This window comes from Suricata suricatta, chromosome 9, assembly GCF_006229205.1.
Source record: "Suricata suricatta isolate VVHF042 chromosome 9, meerkat_22Aug2017_6uvM2_HiC, whole genome shotgun sequence".
In the NCBI taxonomy this organism is placed as follows: Eukaryota; Metazoa; Chordata; class Mammalia; order Carnivora; family Herpestidae; genus Suricata; species Suricata suricatta.
This window is the reverse complement of record NC_043708.1, coordinates 109,052,607-109,071,425: the sequence shown is the minus strand read 5'-3', so window position 1 is coordinate 109,071,425 and position 18,819 is coordinate 109,052,607. Positions and strand designations below refer to the sequence as shown.

General features: G+C 45.3%; 2 protein-coding genes across 5 annotated transcripts in view; one reads left to right on the top strand and one right to left on the bottom strand.

The window, feature by feature from the left end:
* ADPGK (ADP dependent glucokinase) overlaps window positions 1-13,117 on the top strand; it is a 33,925-nt gene extending 20,808 nt beyond the window's left edge. The window contains exons 4-7 of one of the 4 annotated variants that reach the window (XM_029950614.1): window positions 3,840-3,960; window positions 8,189-8,385; window positions 8,995-9,093; window positions 11,596-13,117. In XM_029950614.1, coding sequence (XP_029806474.1) covers window positions 3,840-3,960; window positions 8,189-8,385; window positions 8,995-9,093; window positions 11,596-12,150 — 972 coding nt within the window. In that variant the 3' untranslated portion in view covers window positions 12,151-13,117. The remainder of the gene's footprint in view (window positions 1-3,839; window positions 3,961-8,188; window positions 8,386-8,994; window positions 9,094-11,595) is intronic. The other 3 variants (XM_029950613.1, XM_029950612.1, XM_029950615.1) reach the window with 3 other exon arrangements.
* The window catches only part of BBS4 (Bardet-Biedl syndrome 4), a 54,513-nt gene continuing 48,434 nt past the window's right edge, over window positions 12,741-18,819 (bottom strand). The window contains exon 18 of the transcript XR_003912936.1: window positions 12,741-13,527. The gene's annotated coding sequence lies outside the window, so the exon portion shown is untranslated. The remainder of the gene's footprint in view (window positions 13,528-18,819) is intronic.

The window sequence follows — 18,819 nt, the reverse complement described above, 5'->3', positions numbered from 1 at the left end:
ATTTCCACTTAAGTAGTTCTTTAGCTGCATCCCACAGATTTTGATACATTGTGTTTTTTTCATTCAATTCACAATGCCTTCTAATACCCCTGTGATTTCTTGAGATGGGCTATTTGATAGCCCATCCATGAACTATTTAAAGTGTGTGATTTCATTTCTAAATATTTGGGGGTGTTTCCAGATATCTTTCTGTTATCGATTTCTATTTTAATTACATTCTGGTCAGAGAATATGCCTTTCTGACTCCGGTTAAATTTATTGAGACTTTTTTATGGCCTGAAAAATGGTCCATCTTAGTGAGGTTCTGTGTGCACTTACAAGCATGTATATTCAGCTGTTGTTGAATGGAATGTTCTTTAAATGTCAGTTAGGCTAAGTTGTTTGGGCATATTGTCTGGGTCTTGTATATTTTTATTGATTCTGTGTCTGATTTATCAATTAATGAGAGACAGGCATTGACATCTACATCTGTAGTTGTAGACTTTGAAGTTCTGTACCTTTTTGCTCAGTGTATTTTTAAGCTCGTTATATCCTCTTCATGAATTTACCCCCTTTATCATCACCAGGGAGGGGCGCCTGGGTGGTTGAGTGTCCGGCTTTGGCTCAGGTCATGATTTCACGTCCGGCTTTGGCTCAGGTCATGATCTCACGTTCGTGGGTTCGAGCCTCGTGGGTTCGAGCCTCACGTCGGGCTCTGTGCTGCCAGCTCAGAGCCTGGAGTCTGTTTCAGATTCTGTGTCTCCCTCTCTCTCTGACCCTCCCCTGCTCGCACTGTCTCTCTCTGTCTCTCAAAAATAAATTAAAAAAAAACATTTATCATTGCCAGGGATAAAGAAAAGTCATTTTATATTCTTTGAAATATTATTTGAAATCCATTTTGATTAAAACTTGCCATTGTAGCTTTCTTTTGATTAGTGTTAGTGTGTTATATCTTTTCCCATCTTTCTGGTTTTTTCCCTGTTGGTGGCTTTATATTTAAAACTTATTTCTTGGGGCTCCTGGATGGCTCAGTCGGTTAAGCATCTGACTTCAGCTCAGGTCATGATCTCACAGTCCATGGGTTCGAGCCCCAAGTCAGGCTCTGCGCTCACAGCTCAGAGCCTGGAGCCTGCTTCAGATTCTTTGTCTCCCTCTCTCTCTGCCCCTCCCCCACTCACTGTCTGTCTCTCAGAATAAAATAAAGACATAAAAAAATTTTTTTTAAATAAATAAAATGTATTTCTTGGGTGGTGGGAGGAAGGGTAAAATGGGTGAAAGGGAGTGGGAGGTACAGGCCTCTAGTTATGGAATGAAAATGCCATAGGGATGAAAGGTATAGTATTGAAAAACTAGTCAATGGTATTGTTACAGCATCTGGTTAGGGACGGTAGCTACACTTGTGAGCGTAGCATACCATATAGACTTGTTGAATCATTATGTTGTACATTTGTAGCTAATGTGACATTGTGTATCAACTATACTTCAATAAAAAACTAAAATTAAAATAATAATAATAATATACTCAGAAAAAACAACATACTAGTAGTTGCAAATAAAATGGTGACTTGCAGATTTCATAATTTAGTTAATAAAAATATATGTCTTATAGGCAGTATATATTTGGGGCTTGCTTTTTAATCTTTTTTTTAATGTTAATTTTTGAGAGAGACTGAGTGTGAGGAGGGGAGGGGCAGAGAGAGGGGAAAACACAGAATCCAAAGCAGGCTTGCGTACAGACCACGAGATCATGACCTGAGCTGAAGTCTGCTACTTAACCAACAGAGCCACCTAGGCACCCATGGGGCTTGCTTTTTAATCCACATTGACAGTGTCTCTTAACTGGACTGTTTCGGCCTTTTACATTTAATGTATTTCTTAATTAGATAAATTTAAATCTGACATCTTGCGATTTATTCTGTTTTTCCAAACTCTTTATCATCCCTTTTTCCTTTTTTTCTGCACTTTTTTGAATTATTTTTAGCTTTCATATTATCTTCTTTGGCTTATTAGCTATAATTCCTTGTTATTTTAGTGATTGCTTTAAGACAGTGTCCTTTCGAGCTGTCACAGTCTGTTGTCAGTGATATCATACCTCATGTATAATGTAAATACTTGATGGAAAATGGGTGCTTCCATTTCCCCCTTCTGGTCTTTATGGTGCTCTTGTCATGATTTACTTCTGTGTACACTCTTGTTAAAGTTGCTCTTTAAGCAGTTGATTATCTTTTGATGAGATTTAAATAATAAAGATCTTATGTGCTTATGCAGAGTCATCATTTCTGGTGCTCTTTATTCCCTTGTTTAGCTCTTTATTTCCATATGGTATCATTTTCCTTCTGCCTGAAGGGTTTCCCTTAACATTTTCCTGTAGTAATGCAGGTCTGCTAGTGATGAATACTTGGAGATTTTGTATATCTGGAAATTCTTTTAAGGTAATTTGATGGGGCATTTGTAGGTCTTACTCTGTTTTTGGTTTATTTTTCTTTCCTGTTATGGATCATTGTCCTTTGTTGCTAAATGTTTAAGGGGTTTTGAAAACCGTTGTTTTCATATATTTCGTCTGTTTTCTGTTGTTTTGGACCGAAGGGTAAATTTGGCCCTTATTATCTCATCTTGGAGGCTGTGTTTTGGCCAGGAATTAGAGAGAAAAAGTAAAGTGGTAGCTGTACAAACAAGCAGTTAATTAGCAAGTAAATGCCTTTTGAAGCTTCTGGGTGGAGCATATTAAATCTGAAGTGGTGTTGATCTTGTCCGGGGACTTTGCTTTACATCCCTGTCCAAGCCCTCATTGTTTGGTGGTTTTGAGCATGTTGGTCTGGCTGGGAGTTGGGTCCAGACCTGTCAAGGCAGGAGCAGCAGCTTATGGGAACTGAGAGACAGCAGCAGATGTGAAATGACTTCTCGAAGGAATAGCCAAGGAAAGGCTCAGGTTAGAGTTGAAGAAAAGATTCAGGGAACGTTGCAGAGCACCTTCCCCCCCGAGCTTGCTGAATTGAGGTGCTCTTTAATTTCTGTCTCTGGAAGGCTAGCCTGCTCACATAACAGGTGAGTGCAGTAAAGAGCCTGATCCCACAAATTAGGTCATGTGATTAGGGAGGCTCTTTTCTATAATGTGTAAAAGTCAAACTGAATTGCTTTCATCTGGCAGCTTTGAGCAGGTAACATCCCTATCTGTTTGCCTATATAGGAAGTGAGTGAGTAAAGAAAAGAAAGTGGCGGTGGTGTGGTCTTAGGTTGCTCGAACAGCCATAGTAACAAAATGCCATTCTGGGCAGCAGAAACACAGAAATTTATTTTGTCACAATTCTGAGGCTGGAAAGTCCAAGATCAAGGTTTCAACAGGATCCAGTTTCTGAGGGCTGCTTTCTTGGCATGCACTAACCTTGCTGTTTCCTCACATGTCTTTTCCTTAGTGGGTATGCTGGAAAGAGAGATCTTCCCATTCTTAGGCCACCAATCTACTGGATTAGGACCCCACCCATATGACCTCATTTGACCTTACTTTCCTCCTAAAAGCCCTGTCTCCAAATACTATCACACTGGCAGTTAGGCTTCAACATAGGAATCTGGGGGAGTGCACAAATATTCATTGCTAGCAGAGTGAGATTCAGCAGCTGCACAGGTACCTAAGTGTATTACTTGGGTCTTTTGTCCACCCCTCATTTCTGGTCGCCATTCCTTCCAGAGGCCTAAACCCTGTTAACAGCCCCTCTAAACCAGAAACTTTGGAAATTAGATTTGGATTCTGGTTTTTTGTTGAAATGAATGGGAGTGGTCTGGATGTACCTCTTCTGTTACTTTATTGATTCCATGGGGACAGGGACAGAGCTCCTGATAGGTTTCCTGTTTCTTGTCTCCAGGTTCTTCTTTGCGGTCCAGTTGGTCCAAAGCTGCATGAACTTCTTGATGATAATGTGTTTGTTCCACCAGAGTCATTACAGGAAGTGGACGAGTTCCACCTTATTTTAGAGTATCAAGCAGGTAAGAGAAGTGACTAAGTAATAGTGTGAGGGAACCATGTGTTGTCAGGTTGGGGGTGACTATGCCGAAAATTTATCTTTGTAAATCGGTAGGACCCTTTCTTGCCTTACTGAAACTTTCCTGACCTCTTGGTTCTGCTGAGCTGGTAACTGACCATTGTCTCAAGAATGACAGAGTATTACAGTATTGAAGAATATCTCAGATCTACAAACAACTGATCTAAACCCAAGAGAAATCAGGCTATAGGAATGTAGGCATCTTGAATAAAAATGTGTTAAACGCACATATACAAAGTTTTTCTTTGCTGCTAAGGAAACAGAACGGCAGGTAACATCTGTTCAGCACTGCTGGATTGTGCCCTAGGCTTTTCTGGCCAACTGTTCCAAGCTGTTTGGGATTGATTCCAAGCCTCTGGCAAACTTCTTTTGAAGCATTTCATCTTCCCGTGGGTGCGTAAGTGGAAGTGTTTGTATTTCACAACACTTAACATTATTTCCCATTATATAATATTCCAGTGTTTTATCAGTCCAAATCCAGCCCATCCGGTGCCCCTCCTGGTAGATTTTGTGTGTTACATAAACTACAGATCTGAGTCTTAGAGAATTCTAAATACCTAAACATATTTTAACTATTTATTTAATTCTGTGTGTTTGCTGTTGGACCTTTCCTCTGCTCAGAACTCCAACTCTTAAATTTCTGATTCAACACATTATTAAAGACTCAAGCATATAAACAGACTAATTGGTCCCTTAAAGCAGTATTTAATACGCTTCAGTGAACTGCTCCCAAATCAATTAAGAGAGCCTCACCTTCTAGAGTAATTAACCTTAAGATATGAAATCGAGTGTTTCTTAAAATTTTGTCTTCCCTCCATGTATGAAAAAGGAATTGTTTCTTTCTAGTTCTCTTTTGGGTGCTTATTGGAATCAAGAAGCTTCCTAGCTTTAGGAAGGGCAAGGTCTGAACATTATGGACAGAATGTTGCAGTAGGCAATTCACATTTAATCATACACAAGTTTTGAGTTTCTCAGACTCAGAATGATAGTTCTTACTGCCTGAAGATTGTGGTGAGGATTAAGAGGGTTACTTCACTGTGTACTGTGAGCTCCTTCAATGGAAGGCACGAACAAGAGTATTGACGGGAAGGGTCTAGAAGAGCTAGAGATGTGCCTTTGAGGTGCTGCTGCGGCCAGTTCCAAGTTCCTGTCACTTGCACCCTGCTGGCACTCACATGGTGAACTGGGGACCTTTCTGGTTCCTGGTTTCTGTCATGTTCCCTGCCAACCGCAGGGTGGAGAGACTGCTCTCTTCAGTACAATTTTGCTCTTGGATTTGACAGCTTCGCCTCGTGTGGAGGTAAGAAGATGACACAGCCTATCTTGAAAGGAAACTGTCTCCATCCTTGGGTTTATGAACCCCACACTTCAGTTTTTCTTTTCTGGGCCTTATTGTCTTAGAACAAAGCAGGGGCTCCCATTGAACTTTATATGAAATTCATTTAAATGGAACTTTATATGAAGTTACATTCTCACTGGCCCTTGGAGGGAACTTAGTCTGGTGGCAGAAGCCCTCGGGCCACTTCTCTTACAGAAGTCCCTCCCCAGCTTCTCTCAAATTTAGATGAATAAATTCCCAGAGAGGATTTGTCACCTTTCATTTCCTCCTTCCCTGCCAGACTCTCTCAGAGAAGCTTGTTTCCAGGCTGTGGGCCAAGGACTCACTGAGTCCCTGCACAGGCTTTGCTGACTTCATGGCCGAAGGGCAGGATAGTACACTGAGTGAAGGGCTCACTTCTAGAAACAGGTTCAGAGCTCTGGGACCACAGTGGGGCTCACCCTGTGTTCCAGCCGTTCTCTCTTGGCCGCTCCATCAGTCCTGCGGGAACAGCCAGGGAGCCTCTCTCCACTTCCCTCTTTGTCTTTGCCTTGCAAAGGCCGTGTGTTTTGCCTCTCTCACTTTTTCCCTGAAGAAATTCCTTTGAGTGCCCTGTTCCTTTTTCTCCAGAGGTAAGTTAGGCAGTGCCTCTCGGCAGCTTCGCTCCTTAAGGGTCAGTTCCTGGTTCTTGCCCTGTGCAGGACGCTGGCGTGGTTTCTCCCCTTGTCCAGAGTCTTGTCAGTTGGGTGGGGGGATGGGATTTGGAGTCATACTTACATTTTTTGTTGTCACAGGCATTGAAGTCCTTAGTCTTCCCTCTTGTTTGCTTGTTCCTTTGCTCATTCATTTGTTCACACGCTGCGTGTGGGGGCTGTGTGAGGCTGGAGGGGCTGGTGACAGATGCAGGCCCTGCGCTCAGCTCACAGCTCACTGCGGGGCATGGGCTCCTCAGCAGATGATTACAAAATCATGGGCCACGTCCTGAAGCGGTCACAGCAGTGGCCCGGGGCGGAAGCGGCTGAGTCCTCTGGGGTTGGCAGAGTTGGGACAGACTCGCAGGGGAGGCCGCGCTTGCTCTGGGTCTTCCAAGATGAAGCAAGATGGCAGTGTTGCACTCAGCTGTGGGAACTGTTATTGGGTGTGTTCTTTGGACAAATAGATGGGGGCCAGAAATGAAAAGAATGTGGCATTTTAACCAACATAACCATTGTATTGGGGCTTAGTAAATAGGAAATGTTCTTTTCTGCTTTCATAGATTTTTATACACATAGGAAATACTTTCAGAGGAATGCATTCAGTAAAGTTGAACTCAAAGGAAAGATTGGCTCTCCCACCTTGACACCCGCTCCAGCATAAGCCCTGCACACGCATGCACACTCACCACAGAGAGGCAAGGCTTCTGGTTCTGGAGGCCTGTTGTAGAAAGGAGAAAGCAATTTGCTGATCAGCCTGCAGTAGGAGGAAAGTCTCTGCTGTAGTCGGCCTGCCTTGGGGAAAACTTTCTGAAGGAGCGTCCAGGAAATAACGATAGAAACCAGTGTAAAACCAGGTTTCAGTATATGGACCCAGATTTTGTAAATGGGATGAATACTTCACTCGGAGGGAAAGCTATATAAACGCAGATTATAAATTCTTGCCCCTGAGTCTCTAGAAGTGCCTGCATGCTGGCGGGGGGCTCATTTAGGAATTGCCCTAAGGAGAAGCAAGCCTAGTAGCAGTGGGCCTCGGCTTGACTAAGGTTCCAGATTTTCTGCCAAGTCTTGAGAGAAGAAAGAGTGCTGTGCTCCAGTTGTGAGGCTTCACCAGGTGAGCCCGGGGAGGACTCCCAGCCATAGTGCACTGCTCTCAAATGCTTGGCGGCTGTGGGGTCCCGAGAGTAGCTCTTCACTCCCCTACACAGAAGGATCTCCAGCCTCGGGCTTCACCAAGTTCTAAAACTTAGCTCCCCTGGAGATTCTGATGCGTGCGGTGCTGAGAGCCACTCCCATGGGTTGACCCAGAACCTGAGCGCCTCCCTCTGCTGGGGTCAGTTTAACAGATGCTGAGTGGGACTCTCTGCAGGGTCCTGTGACTGGTACTATGAGAATCAGAGGCGTCCAGTGTTCCCTTTAAAGAGCTGGCATTCTATATGGGGAGATGTGGCACAAACATGTGAGAAGTGAAGGGATGGTGCAAGTTTGAACACTAGTTCAAAACAGTAGAAGAAAGAGCTCGAAGCAAAATGCTCTTCACCAAACCAGGTGAAGGGAAATCTCTGTGGATACACCTCAGGCTAGAGCAGTCAGTGGCCACTTAGGGAGGAAGTAGCATTTAACCTTGGCCTTGAGTGGTCATTGTTCCAAAGCAGCTTGCTCACAGAAAGCTACAGCAGCCAGATACTCTTACCTTCTGGATCAAGTGCAGGAAACCACTGGCAGCAGCCTGGAGGAAAGGCTGCAGTCAGTCTAACTCTTGGAATTTCAGCCTCTGTGGGTCCCTGCTAAATGAAAGGTGCTCGGGGCACAGCTGCGAGTCGGGCAGTGCCTGGAGAAAGGCAGCATGTTCCCTGGGCATGAGAGCTCCGTGGGCAGTGGAGCTTTCCTGGGATTAACTGCCAGCCCCTTGCGAAAGGCATACAGCACCCAGGTCGTGTGTGTGGTTTTGTGGGGTTGGGTTGGGGTTTGGTTGGTTTGTTTCATTACTGACCACGGTCCTCCTGGATGCACGCCGTGCTGGGCATCGTAGCTGGGCTCCACTCAGCCCGCAGCCTGCCTGCCCAGAGCCAGGGCTCCCGAGAGGCCTCCGCGAGTCCCCACAGCTAGCACACTTAAAGCCTCTTCCTTTTCTTCCCATTGTGTTGACTGGGCTTTTCTAGAGGAGGAGTGGGGCCGGTTAAAAGCTCCCCATGCCAACCGCTTCATCTTCTCCCACGACCTTTCCAACGGGGCCATGAATATGCTGGAGGTGTTTGTGTCTAGCCTGGAGGAGTTCCAGCCAGACCTGGTGGTCCTCTCTGGATTGCACATGATGGAGGGACAAAGCAAGGAGCTCCAGAGGAAGAGGCTCATGGAGGTAATAGCACTGTCACAGAATCTCACGGCTCTCAGCTGGTGTCTTTCCTCAGGTTCCCGCCTCTGTCCGCCTGTGCAGCTTGCGCCAGCTGGTCTTCGGTCCCGGCCGCCCCAGGACCATCCACGGCAGCCGGCTCTGAGGCCTACCGCTGGCGCTCTTTCAGGCGCCCGGGCAGCAGCTTGAGTAGGGCAGGCAGAACCTCTTCTCGCCTGAGCCTCTGCGCCCTGCGCCATGCTGGACGCGGCTGCTAGCCGCGGTGTTTGCGGTCTCCGTCCTCTGTGTGTGTGCCATCTTGTCGCATCAGCTGTGCCGTGGCTCCAGCAGGCTCTACAGCGGTTGGAGCCAACCACTCGGTGTAGGTCCCTGCGAATAGGCTGGCTCCATGAGCGCACAGGGGCGGTTCTTGAATCCCTGAGTCTGTGACCCCAGTGCCTCCCTGTTGGGAGCAGTGTCCCCCGTCTGCAGGCTGTCGTGACCCCACAGGCTTAGAGCTTTCATGATGATGCGAAAAAGGCAATGACCAGAGGCACTGCCTCTTTGCCTTGACCCTTTCTTCCCTTTTGCATGACTTCTGTCTCTAATGGCACTGCTGCCCCCTTCTCTTCGCAGGTTGTGACCTCCATTTCTGACATCCCCACTGGTATTCCAGTTCACCTAGAGCTGGCCAGTATGACCAACAGGGAGCTCATGAGGAGCATTGTGCATCAGGTAACCACACGGGCAGCCCGTGACGCCCTCTGGAGCCCTCACCTTCGTGGGCCTTGGCTGAGAAGCGCCTTTGTCCGGTGGGACTTGGGGCCCTTTGGGCTCAGGCTTACTGAGGTGGATGTTCTGTCGCACAGACCTGGGGCTGTGGAAATCCAGTAAGGAGACAGGGCCATTCTGGAACAGGATCTCCTACTAGGTTAGAAGTATGGCAGCATAACTGACAGATTGGCGGGTCCTCTGTCTCCCGGAGTGGAGAAGTTGAAAGTGGATAGTGTTTGCGGTAGAACTCCAGGGAGAAAGCCGCAGGTCCAGCTCACCTGCTCTCAGTTGAACCTCCAGAAGCTCAGAGGAGAGGAACTTTGCCCTCACCACCAGGCACCAAGGGATTCAGCTCCTGCCTCTGGACGGCTGCAGTGCTTAGGTAGATGCGGGAGCGTGGTGCGTGAACACAGACTCCAGAAGCCAGGGTCGGGATGCCAGTGTGCAGCTCTCTAGCTTTAGCAGCGTAGGCAAGTTACTTAACCCTTCATTGCTTCAGTATTTAGCCCATTTAATGGGTATTCATGTGGTTCAAAACCCAAAAACTACTAAGATACACGATGAAGTCTCCCTCCCACTGTTAGTAATGTTCTTGGCTTCATCTGTCTGCCTCCAGAGCCCCTGTGTACAAATACAGGCGAACGTGGGACTTGGGAGACCTTTTCTCCACCATCCCTTGGGGAGCATCCTGTCTGTCTGGTCACAGGCAGGCAGTAGAAGGGAGTGTGTGGGCGCCCAGGTTGTTTACCCTGTACCATCTTGGTGGGTGTCTTGGTTTCTGTCCCTTGCTGTCCCATAAAAAGAGTTGCAGGGGAGAATCATATACAGGATTTTCATTTCCCTGCAAGCAAGTAGGTACTTATGATGAATTCTGCTGGGGGAGCAGAAAAGGCCTTTGTAAATTTAATGCTGCCAAGACCCCCTCCATGAGATTTATGCCAATGTACTTTACAAGTGCTCATTTCCTCTTTTCCTTACCACCGGAACATGATTAGAAATGTGTATTCTTTTACCAATCTGACAGGTGACAAATACTTGAGAATAGTTGTGTTTTCTTTTAATAGACTTTACTTTTCAGGGTAGTTTCAAGTTCATAGCAAAAGTGAGTAGAATGTGGCGCATTCGCATATACCTGCCACGCACAACCCCCCCCCCGTCGGCACCTGCTGCCCTGCGGCGTCGCGCTGTGTGTGCCTGACCTGATGCTCACGGCGCCCACAGCCCATGGTTTACATTGGGTTTCGCACTTGCTATTTCTCAGTAGACTTTTTAATTTGCATTTCTCTTTTGAGGTTATCTTTTCACTTTTTTTATGTCTTTATTTTTTATTTTGAGAGAGAGAGACAGAGAGTGACTGTAAGAGGGGCAGAGAGAGAGGGAGACACAGAATCTGAAGCAGGTTCCAGGCTCTGAGCTGTCAGCACAGAGCCCAACGTGGGGCTCAAATCCACGGACTGTGAGATCATGACCTGAACCGAAGTCGGATGCTTAACCACTGAGCACCCAGTTTTCACTTTTAAAACAAAGCCATTTTTATTTCATTCTCTGTGTGTCTGCTTAACCTTTTTGAGCCTCAGACCCCTTATCTATAAAACAGAGGCAATCCCTCCACTGAGAGGGTTACAGTTAGAATAGAACGAAATAAAGCCATCCACTCAGGGCCTGGCACAGAACGTGCCATAAAGGGAGGGAGGTGCTATTACACTGGCAAAGGTCTAATACATTCACGTGCACCCACACATCTCTCTCCCCCTCCTGCCCGCCCTCTTTCTTGTACATTCACCTTATGAGCGGTTCTCTGGCTCTAAGGATAGAAGTGCTAAGTAAGAGGTAGTGAGGTAGACACAGTTCCCCTTAAGACAGAAACAGGCTCAGCGGCTCCCGTTCGGTACCCTTTTGGGCACGGTTATTACTGAATACAGCCTTCCCTACCCTGCACCTGCTTAAAAAGCTTAGCTCTAACCTGAAACGTTTCTCCTTGCTTCTTGGTGTTGTGTGCACGGAGCCATGGGACCCTGACTGTGTGTGGCCAGGACCTTCCCTTTATGTGTACAGCACCCTGCTGGCATCCCAGAACCGAGAACCCTGTCCCACCAGTCAGAAGAGGGTCTGCTGTGCTTGCAAAGGCAAAAGCTAGGCCCATGGAAAGCAGTACAAAATAGGTGTCCCCTCTGCCCTTTGTCTTAGATGCATATAACAAAAGACGGAGCCTAAAACGGTGTTACTGCAACTCTCTGATTAAATCTCGAGTGTTAATGAAAGTGGAGTTAGAGGTGTAACAGCCAGAGCAGTGACCGGTGGTCTGTGGCTTCCCAGCGCATGCCTCACGGGTGGGGAGTCCCTTGGGAGGAAGAAGGATGCCATGCTGCCAGCTTTCCCTAACTCTAGTCCTTGGCTGTGTCCTTAGGCATCTTGGGAGCCAGATGTTCATCAGAAAGAAACCTCCCGTTTTGTTTTTGTTAGCAGGTCTTTCCCGCGGTGACGTCCCTCGGGCTGAACGAACAGGAGCTGTTGTTTCTCACCCAGGCAGCATCTGGGCCTCACTCGTCTCTCTCTTCCTGGAATGGTGTCCCCAACGTGGGTATCGTCAGCGACATCCTCTTTTGGATCTTGAAGGAACATGGGAAGAGTAAAAGCAGAGCCTCAGACCTCACCAGGATCCATTTCCACACGCTGGCCTACCACATCCTGGCAACCATAGATGGGCACTGGGCCAACCAGCTGGCAGCCGTGGCCGCGGGAGCTCGCGTGGCCGGGACGCAGGCCTGTGCGACAGACACCATAGACGCCAGCCGAGTGTCCTTGAGGGCGCCCCGCGAGTTCATGACTTCCCACTCGGAGGCGGGCTCCAGGATCCTGATCGACCCCGGCAAGCCGGTGGCAGAGTGGCGCAGGGAGGGGGTGTCCTTCCACTTCACGCCAGTCCTGGTGTGTAAAGACCCCGTCCGAACCGTGGGCCTCGGAGATGCCATTTCCGCCGAAGGCCTCTTCTACTCAGAGGTTCACCCTCAGCACTAGGGAGGTGGCTGTGGGTCAGTGTTCTGAGGGAGAGCTAGCCAATTTAAGAATTACAGGACAACCAGGATGGAGGGTGTCAGAACAGCTTCTAGATCTAATTGAAAGATAGCCAAAGAGACAACAGATTAAACTGTATCAGATACATTCCAGCCTGTTGATTTCACAGAAACATTTTCAGGTTTTAATCAAAATTTAGCTGTCTACTAATGAGACTGGATTTTTGGTTTTTTATGTTGTGTGTTAGAGGTAAAACTTGATTCCCATAGCCCCATTTTATGTAGCATTGTCAAGTCTCTTCAGCCAGACTTCGCCCCGGAGAGCATGTCAGCTGGAGAAAGCACTGCCCCTCCCTCCCTCCCCGGCCCCCGCGGAAGGGCGTCCGTGCATGCTCGCTCTCCCGAACTCCCGGCTCCAGTGAAGCCCGGCGCGGGGGTCCCGTATTCTCCGGGCTCTGTGCTCATGGGCAGGATCATGATTTCCACTCAGTGTCACAATGAAAATACTTAATGAGCACACCTTCTGAGTCTTCTGCTCCCAACCCTAAGACAGAGCCACAAGTGAGGACAAAACCATCGCTCCCCCCACCCCCCAGCATCGCAGTCACAGCAGAGGCGGGGGGCCCTGGGCAGCCTTTGAGGGAGGCCGCGCTCTGCATGTGTTCGGAGCCTGGCTGGTCAGAGGCCCAGTCTCATCCCCCAGCTCTGGGCACACTTTCCACAGTGGAGGACTCATCTTTGTTCATTCGGATCCTTGAAGGAATTTGCATTTGCAACTGGAATATGCTTCTGTGTGTGTGTGTAACAGATCATGTGTGTTTTACATTGACACACCACATACGTTAAAAAGTTTTACCTCATTAAGAGCCCCAGGATCATGAATAAATCTGTCATGTTATGTATTTATTTTTTTATAAATCAAGGAGACCTTCTGTGTGCTTTTAAATATATTAAAAATAATTTACATTTCAGGATATGTAAGTCTGTGATTTTGTTTCTTTCACCACCACTGTGGAGCCAGATAAAGTATGAATCATTCTGACCTTGACGAAGGTGTGAGCTGTAGGTTCCTCTGCTCTTGAGGCGTTGGATTATGTTGTCTTCCCATCACCAGGTAGGCGGTCCCGCACCCTGAGCCTAAGCTGTAAGTCTGTTTGCTGTTGGTTTAAGGCGACAGAAGACACTAGTTTCAAGTAGCGAAGCCACTATGAAACAGCAGTTTGAAGTGTTTGGTGAGCCTTCTCAGTGTTCAAAGAACAGTATAAATGTGGCAGCAGGTGCCAGGCCCGCTTAGGTCAGGGGTGATCGTTTCATACCTGGCTCGTAGCAGCCTCTGGGCCTGCAAAGCTGCCTCAGGCTCTTCATCTGTGACCCCTCCCTGCTTTGGGTAAGAAGGAAAGGCTTGATTACTCCTTCACAGAAAACTTAAGCCTAGAGCTTGAAATTCAAAGCACGTAGCTTATTAAGGAAATCTGGCTGCTATGTCATCAGTCTCTGCTTCCACCCTCTCAAATTAAACACTTAACCTTCTAGCCTATTTGTATTAGGAAGGCTTAGGTGAAAAGAGATTTCTGTTTTCCCAAGAATTGGAATAATTCATTGTTTACGTTGTAAACCTAAGACTTGCGGAGGACCTACGGTTTTCCATGTGACTTTCTCTTACGTCTTAAGTTGTGTCTACAGGCCCCTGCCTTTGGTCTCTACAAGTTCTCCAGTTGGCACCCGTGGTGTCAATGAAGTGTAATCACGTACTTTAGAGCAGTATTTTTCAAAAGATGGGTCTTGAAGTATTTATAGTCACTAAATCAATTTGGTGGTTAACACAAAAAGTATCAAGATGCATCCTACTCAGGGACAAGTATTGTTTTGTGAAGCTTTACGTGGGCCTGAGCGCGTGTGTGTAGTCAGGAACGGATGTGCGCCCCTCTGAACATCCACCCTTTGGAGGAGTCAGCTAAGCTTTTTGGAAGGAAGATTGGACTCTTGGGACCGAGGACAGGCTGTGTGGACATGAGCTGGCAGGGCAGCGTCCAGGTAGGGCCTCAGGCCTCTCACCCCTGCGCTCTGAACTGTGTTTTACGTCTTACAGAAATTTCCACATATGACTTGATGTGAAGAAATGTCAAAATCCACTGGACTAGGAAAGGGTGCCTGGTGAGAAATGAGCCTTTCTAAAAATGTTCTAACACTCACTCTGACATTTGCTTGAGATTGATTTAGTGCCCGAGAAAAGCACCAGCACACAAAACACTACTGAGATAAGAATCTGGCCAAAATCAGTTAACTCTATCTTGCAGATTGAGTTTGCATTTTATTCCATTGAGTTTAGTGGGGAGAGATGAGTCGTCAGGAAATTCAGCTTCTATGTGGGGTGTGGAGATGGTAAGTGTGTGACGGGGCATATTACCCCCACGGAGCCTCACTTTCCTCATCTGTACAATGGGGTGTGCAGTAGCCTCTACCCTTATGGCTCTTGGTGATTAAAGGAGAATGCTGTGCACAATGTTTAGCACAGTATATGGCACATAATTAAAAGTTTAATGATTGTCAGTTATTCCTAAACTGAACAGGCAATTTCCTGGGTGTCTTCAGAACTGTTTGTTTTTAAAACATCGAGAAGCTACCACAATGATGATTTAACATTCACTTTGGGGTTTTGTCATAGGTAAAACTTTGCAGTTTGTGAAGCTACACTAATTGCAAGTGTACCGTTGAGTAGGGGGTCACAAAGGCATGTGCCCATCTAATCCACATGCCTATCCAGATACAGAATGTTCTCATCACTCAAAGCGGCTGAACCATTTTACTCCCACCAGTGATGTAAGACAGCTCTGGGGGCTTTTCAATGTCCCCAGGATTTTGAATTGGCAGTTTAATTGTCATTTTGAAGGGTACAGAGTAGTATTTCATTGCAGGTTTATTTTGCATCTATAACAAATTATTTTTGCATGTTTATTGGTCATTCATGTATGCAAATCATCTGCCTACTCTCCCCCCGCCCCACCCCCTCCAGTTGGGTTGTTTTATGTATGCTGTTGTTTGGGTAGTTCATTTTTTTATTGAGTTGTAGGAGTTCTTTATATATTCAGGATATAAGCTCTTTGTCAGATGTATTTTGTGACTGTCTTTTCCCAGAAAAGCCAATCTGTAGGCTGATACTCATTTTCTTCATGGCTTATTGGTCTGAAGCATTGGACGACTGCTGTCCAGCCTGTAGTCTCATTATATTCTTCTAGGAACTATAGCATTTTAGGTTTTACATTTAGGTCTATAATCTATTTTGAGTTACTTTTGTGGATGGTAACAGATTGGGATCAGATCCACTTTTTTTCTACACTGCTATCCAGTCATTCTGGCACTGTTGCAAAGACCTACTGATCTGTTTGCCCCGTGCTGGCATGTAATTGCTATTTTGGTCACGTCTGGAAGTGAGGTCGGTAGCCTAAGTCTTCCAACCTCGGTCAAGGTTGCCTTGGATGTGCTGAGTCCTTTGTATTTCCCTCACTTTTGATAACCAGCTTGTCAGTTTCTACCCCCAAACCTGTTGGGCTTATGATAGGAATCCACAGACCTATTTGGAAAGAATTTTGCTCTCAGCAAGAGTTAGTTTTCCAGTGTGTGAACATGGCCTATTTTGATCTCTTTCACTGCAGTGTTTTCAGGGTACAGGCCTTACATGTATTTTGTTAAATTCATTCCTATTTCAGGTCAATACTATCTGACAGTATTGTAAATACATTTTTTTTGAATTTCATTTTCAAACTGTTCTTTGGTGGTATATAAAAACAATTGATTTTTGTGCACTGACCTTGTCAAATCCAGTTATCACTTGGGGTACCTTCATTTGCTTGTTTTTAGGATTCCTTAGGTTTTTCTATATAAATAAGCATGCCCTTTTTCTTGTTAAAAAAATTTTATAGCACTTATTCATGTTTGAGAGACAGAGTGAGACAGAGCATGAGTAGGGGAGTAGCAGAGGGAGAGACACAGAATCTGAAGCAGGTGCCAGGCTGAGCTGTCAGCACAGAGTCCGACATGGGACTTGAATTCACTGACCATGAGATCATGACCTGAGCGGAAGTTGGACGCTTAGCCAACTGAGCCACCCAGGCACTCCATCCACCCCCTTTTGTTTCTATGTCTTTTTATTTCTTTAGAGCATTGGCCAGAACCTCTAGTATAATGTTGAACAAAAGTGATAAAAGTGGACATACTTGCCTTGGTCCTCTTCTCAGGGGCAAAGTATTCAATATTTTACTTTTTTTTTTCAATATTTTACTCCTAAACGGGATAGTCACTGCACCTTTACCCATAGATACCATTTTCAAGTTGTTGGTGATGCCACCTTCTAGTCCTGATTTCCTGGGTTTTTATGATGGCCTTTTATAAATTGCTTTTTCTGTATCTACTGAAATTATTTTTCTATTTTGTTAACACATAAAACTACTTTGGTTTTCAAATATTAAACCAAGAGTTTAACTTGCTGGGATCACCCCAATTCAGTCATGACATACATTGTAACCTTTCTATATATTGCTGAATTTGATGTGCTAATATTGATTTGCTGTTAAGGACTTTTGTACCTATGTTCATGCAGAATGGTCTGCAGTTTCCTTATTCTGTAAGGAATATTTTGTCCAGTTTGGGTATTAGGGTTATAATGGCCTCATACAAACAAGCTGGGGAGTTTTGGGTCTTATTTTCTAAAAGTTTTTGTAAAGTTGGATTTAATAAAATTTACCAGTCTAAATCATCTGGGCCAAGAGTTTGCTTTGGGTACATGTTGTTTGTTTTTTAACATTTGTTATTTATTTTTTTTGAGAGACAGTGAGCAGAGAGGGGCAGAGAGGGAGACACAGAATCTGAAGTAGGCCCCAGACTCTGAGCTGTCAGCACAGAGCCTGACACAGGGCCTGAACTCATAAACTGTGAGATCATGACCTGAGCCGAAGTTGCACCCTAAACCAACTGAGCCACCAACGCGGCCCCCAGGTAGGTTTTGATCTACAAATTCAGTTTCTTTAAAAGGACTTTAAAGGTTTTACATTTCCTCATTTCAGTTTCAGTACGTTATTTTTCAAAGATTTTGTCTGTTGGGTCCAAATTGTTCTGTTGCTCTAAAATAGTTCATAATATTCCTTGATCTTTCTCACACGCATAGTCTGTAATGCTGTTCCCTCTTATTAGTGATTTGTCTCCTCTTTTCTTCCTTCATTAGCTTAGCTGGGGTTTTGTTGTTGTGGTTGATGATGATGATGATTTTTTAGTTTTTGAGAAAGAGCAAGCAGGGGAGGAGCAGAGAAAGAGGGAGACAAGATCCTAAGCAGGCTCCAGGCTGCCACCGCGGAGCCCGACATGGGGCTCACAGTTTGTGAGATCATGACCAGAGCAGAGATCGAGTCCGTCACTTCACCAGCTGAGCCACTCAGGCACCCCACCCCTTGTCATCGTTTTCATAGAATTTTTGGCTTTTTAGATTTTTAATATTTGTCTACTCTTTACTTATTTCAGGTTTATTTTGTTCTTTTTCTAGCTTAAGGTAGGAACCTCTACCACCGATTTCCCGCCTTTCTTTTGATAGCAGCATTATAGTTGTTTCCCTGTAAGCACTGCTTTTAGCTGAATCCCAGAAATTGTGATTTGTTTTCATTATCAAAGTATTTTCTCTTTTGATTTCTTTCCTGGCTTGTGAGTTATTACAAAGTGTTTACCTTCCAAATATTTAGGGGTTTTCTAAACATCTTGTTATTAATTTCTAATAGAATTTCATTGTGCTCAGAGAGCATTATTGTATAAATTTCAGTCTTTCGACTCTAAAACCTGTCGTGTGGCCCGGCACGTGCTGCCTGCCAAATGTACGGCGCGCAGGTCCCATAAATGTCAGTTAAGTCGAGGTGGTTTACGTGTCCTTTTTCACTTCCTAACAACTGCGGCAAGACCGGTGCCAGCACATCCAGCCAGGACTATGGACTTGATTCTGTCGGTTTTTAAATGTAATGAATTTTGAAGTAATGCTGTTAAGGGCATATATATTTGTTATGTTTCTTCTACTGAATTGAGCTGTTTTATTATTACAAAATTCCCTCTTTGTTTTTGGTAATGCTCCTGGCTCTCCAGACTGAGGCCTGTAGCTTGAAATGCAGGGATCTCGGTCCTTTTGCTCTCGGTGGTGGAGAGCTGGGCTTTGTTTATCCTTTCTTTACTCTTCAGTTGGGATGTTCAGTCTTTTTTTTAGTCTAATTACATTTTAATTGTGGCCATGATTGGATTTACATTTAACATTTTGCTATTTATTTTTTCTAGTCTTCCTTTCCTGCCCATTAGTGGTGAGGAGGGTGCTAATTGAGTATTTTTTATAATTTTTTGCTCTCATATTTTTAGCTATAATTCTTTGCTCTAGGCATCCTTAACTTTTCACAAACTGTTAGGAATAGCTTTGTACCACATCATGTAAATTATAAAATCTTTTTCAATCAGTGAGTTCCACGTACCCCCTTCCTTTAGTTATGTTTATATATGTTAAACCTCACAATATAATAATTTTTTGCTTGGAACACGGTATTTTTAAAAAACATTTATTTTGAGAAAGAGGGAGAGGGAATTCCAAGCAGGCTCCTAGCTGTCGGTGTGGAACCCGATCCAATGTAGGGCTTGATCTCATGATCCGTAAGGT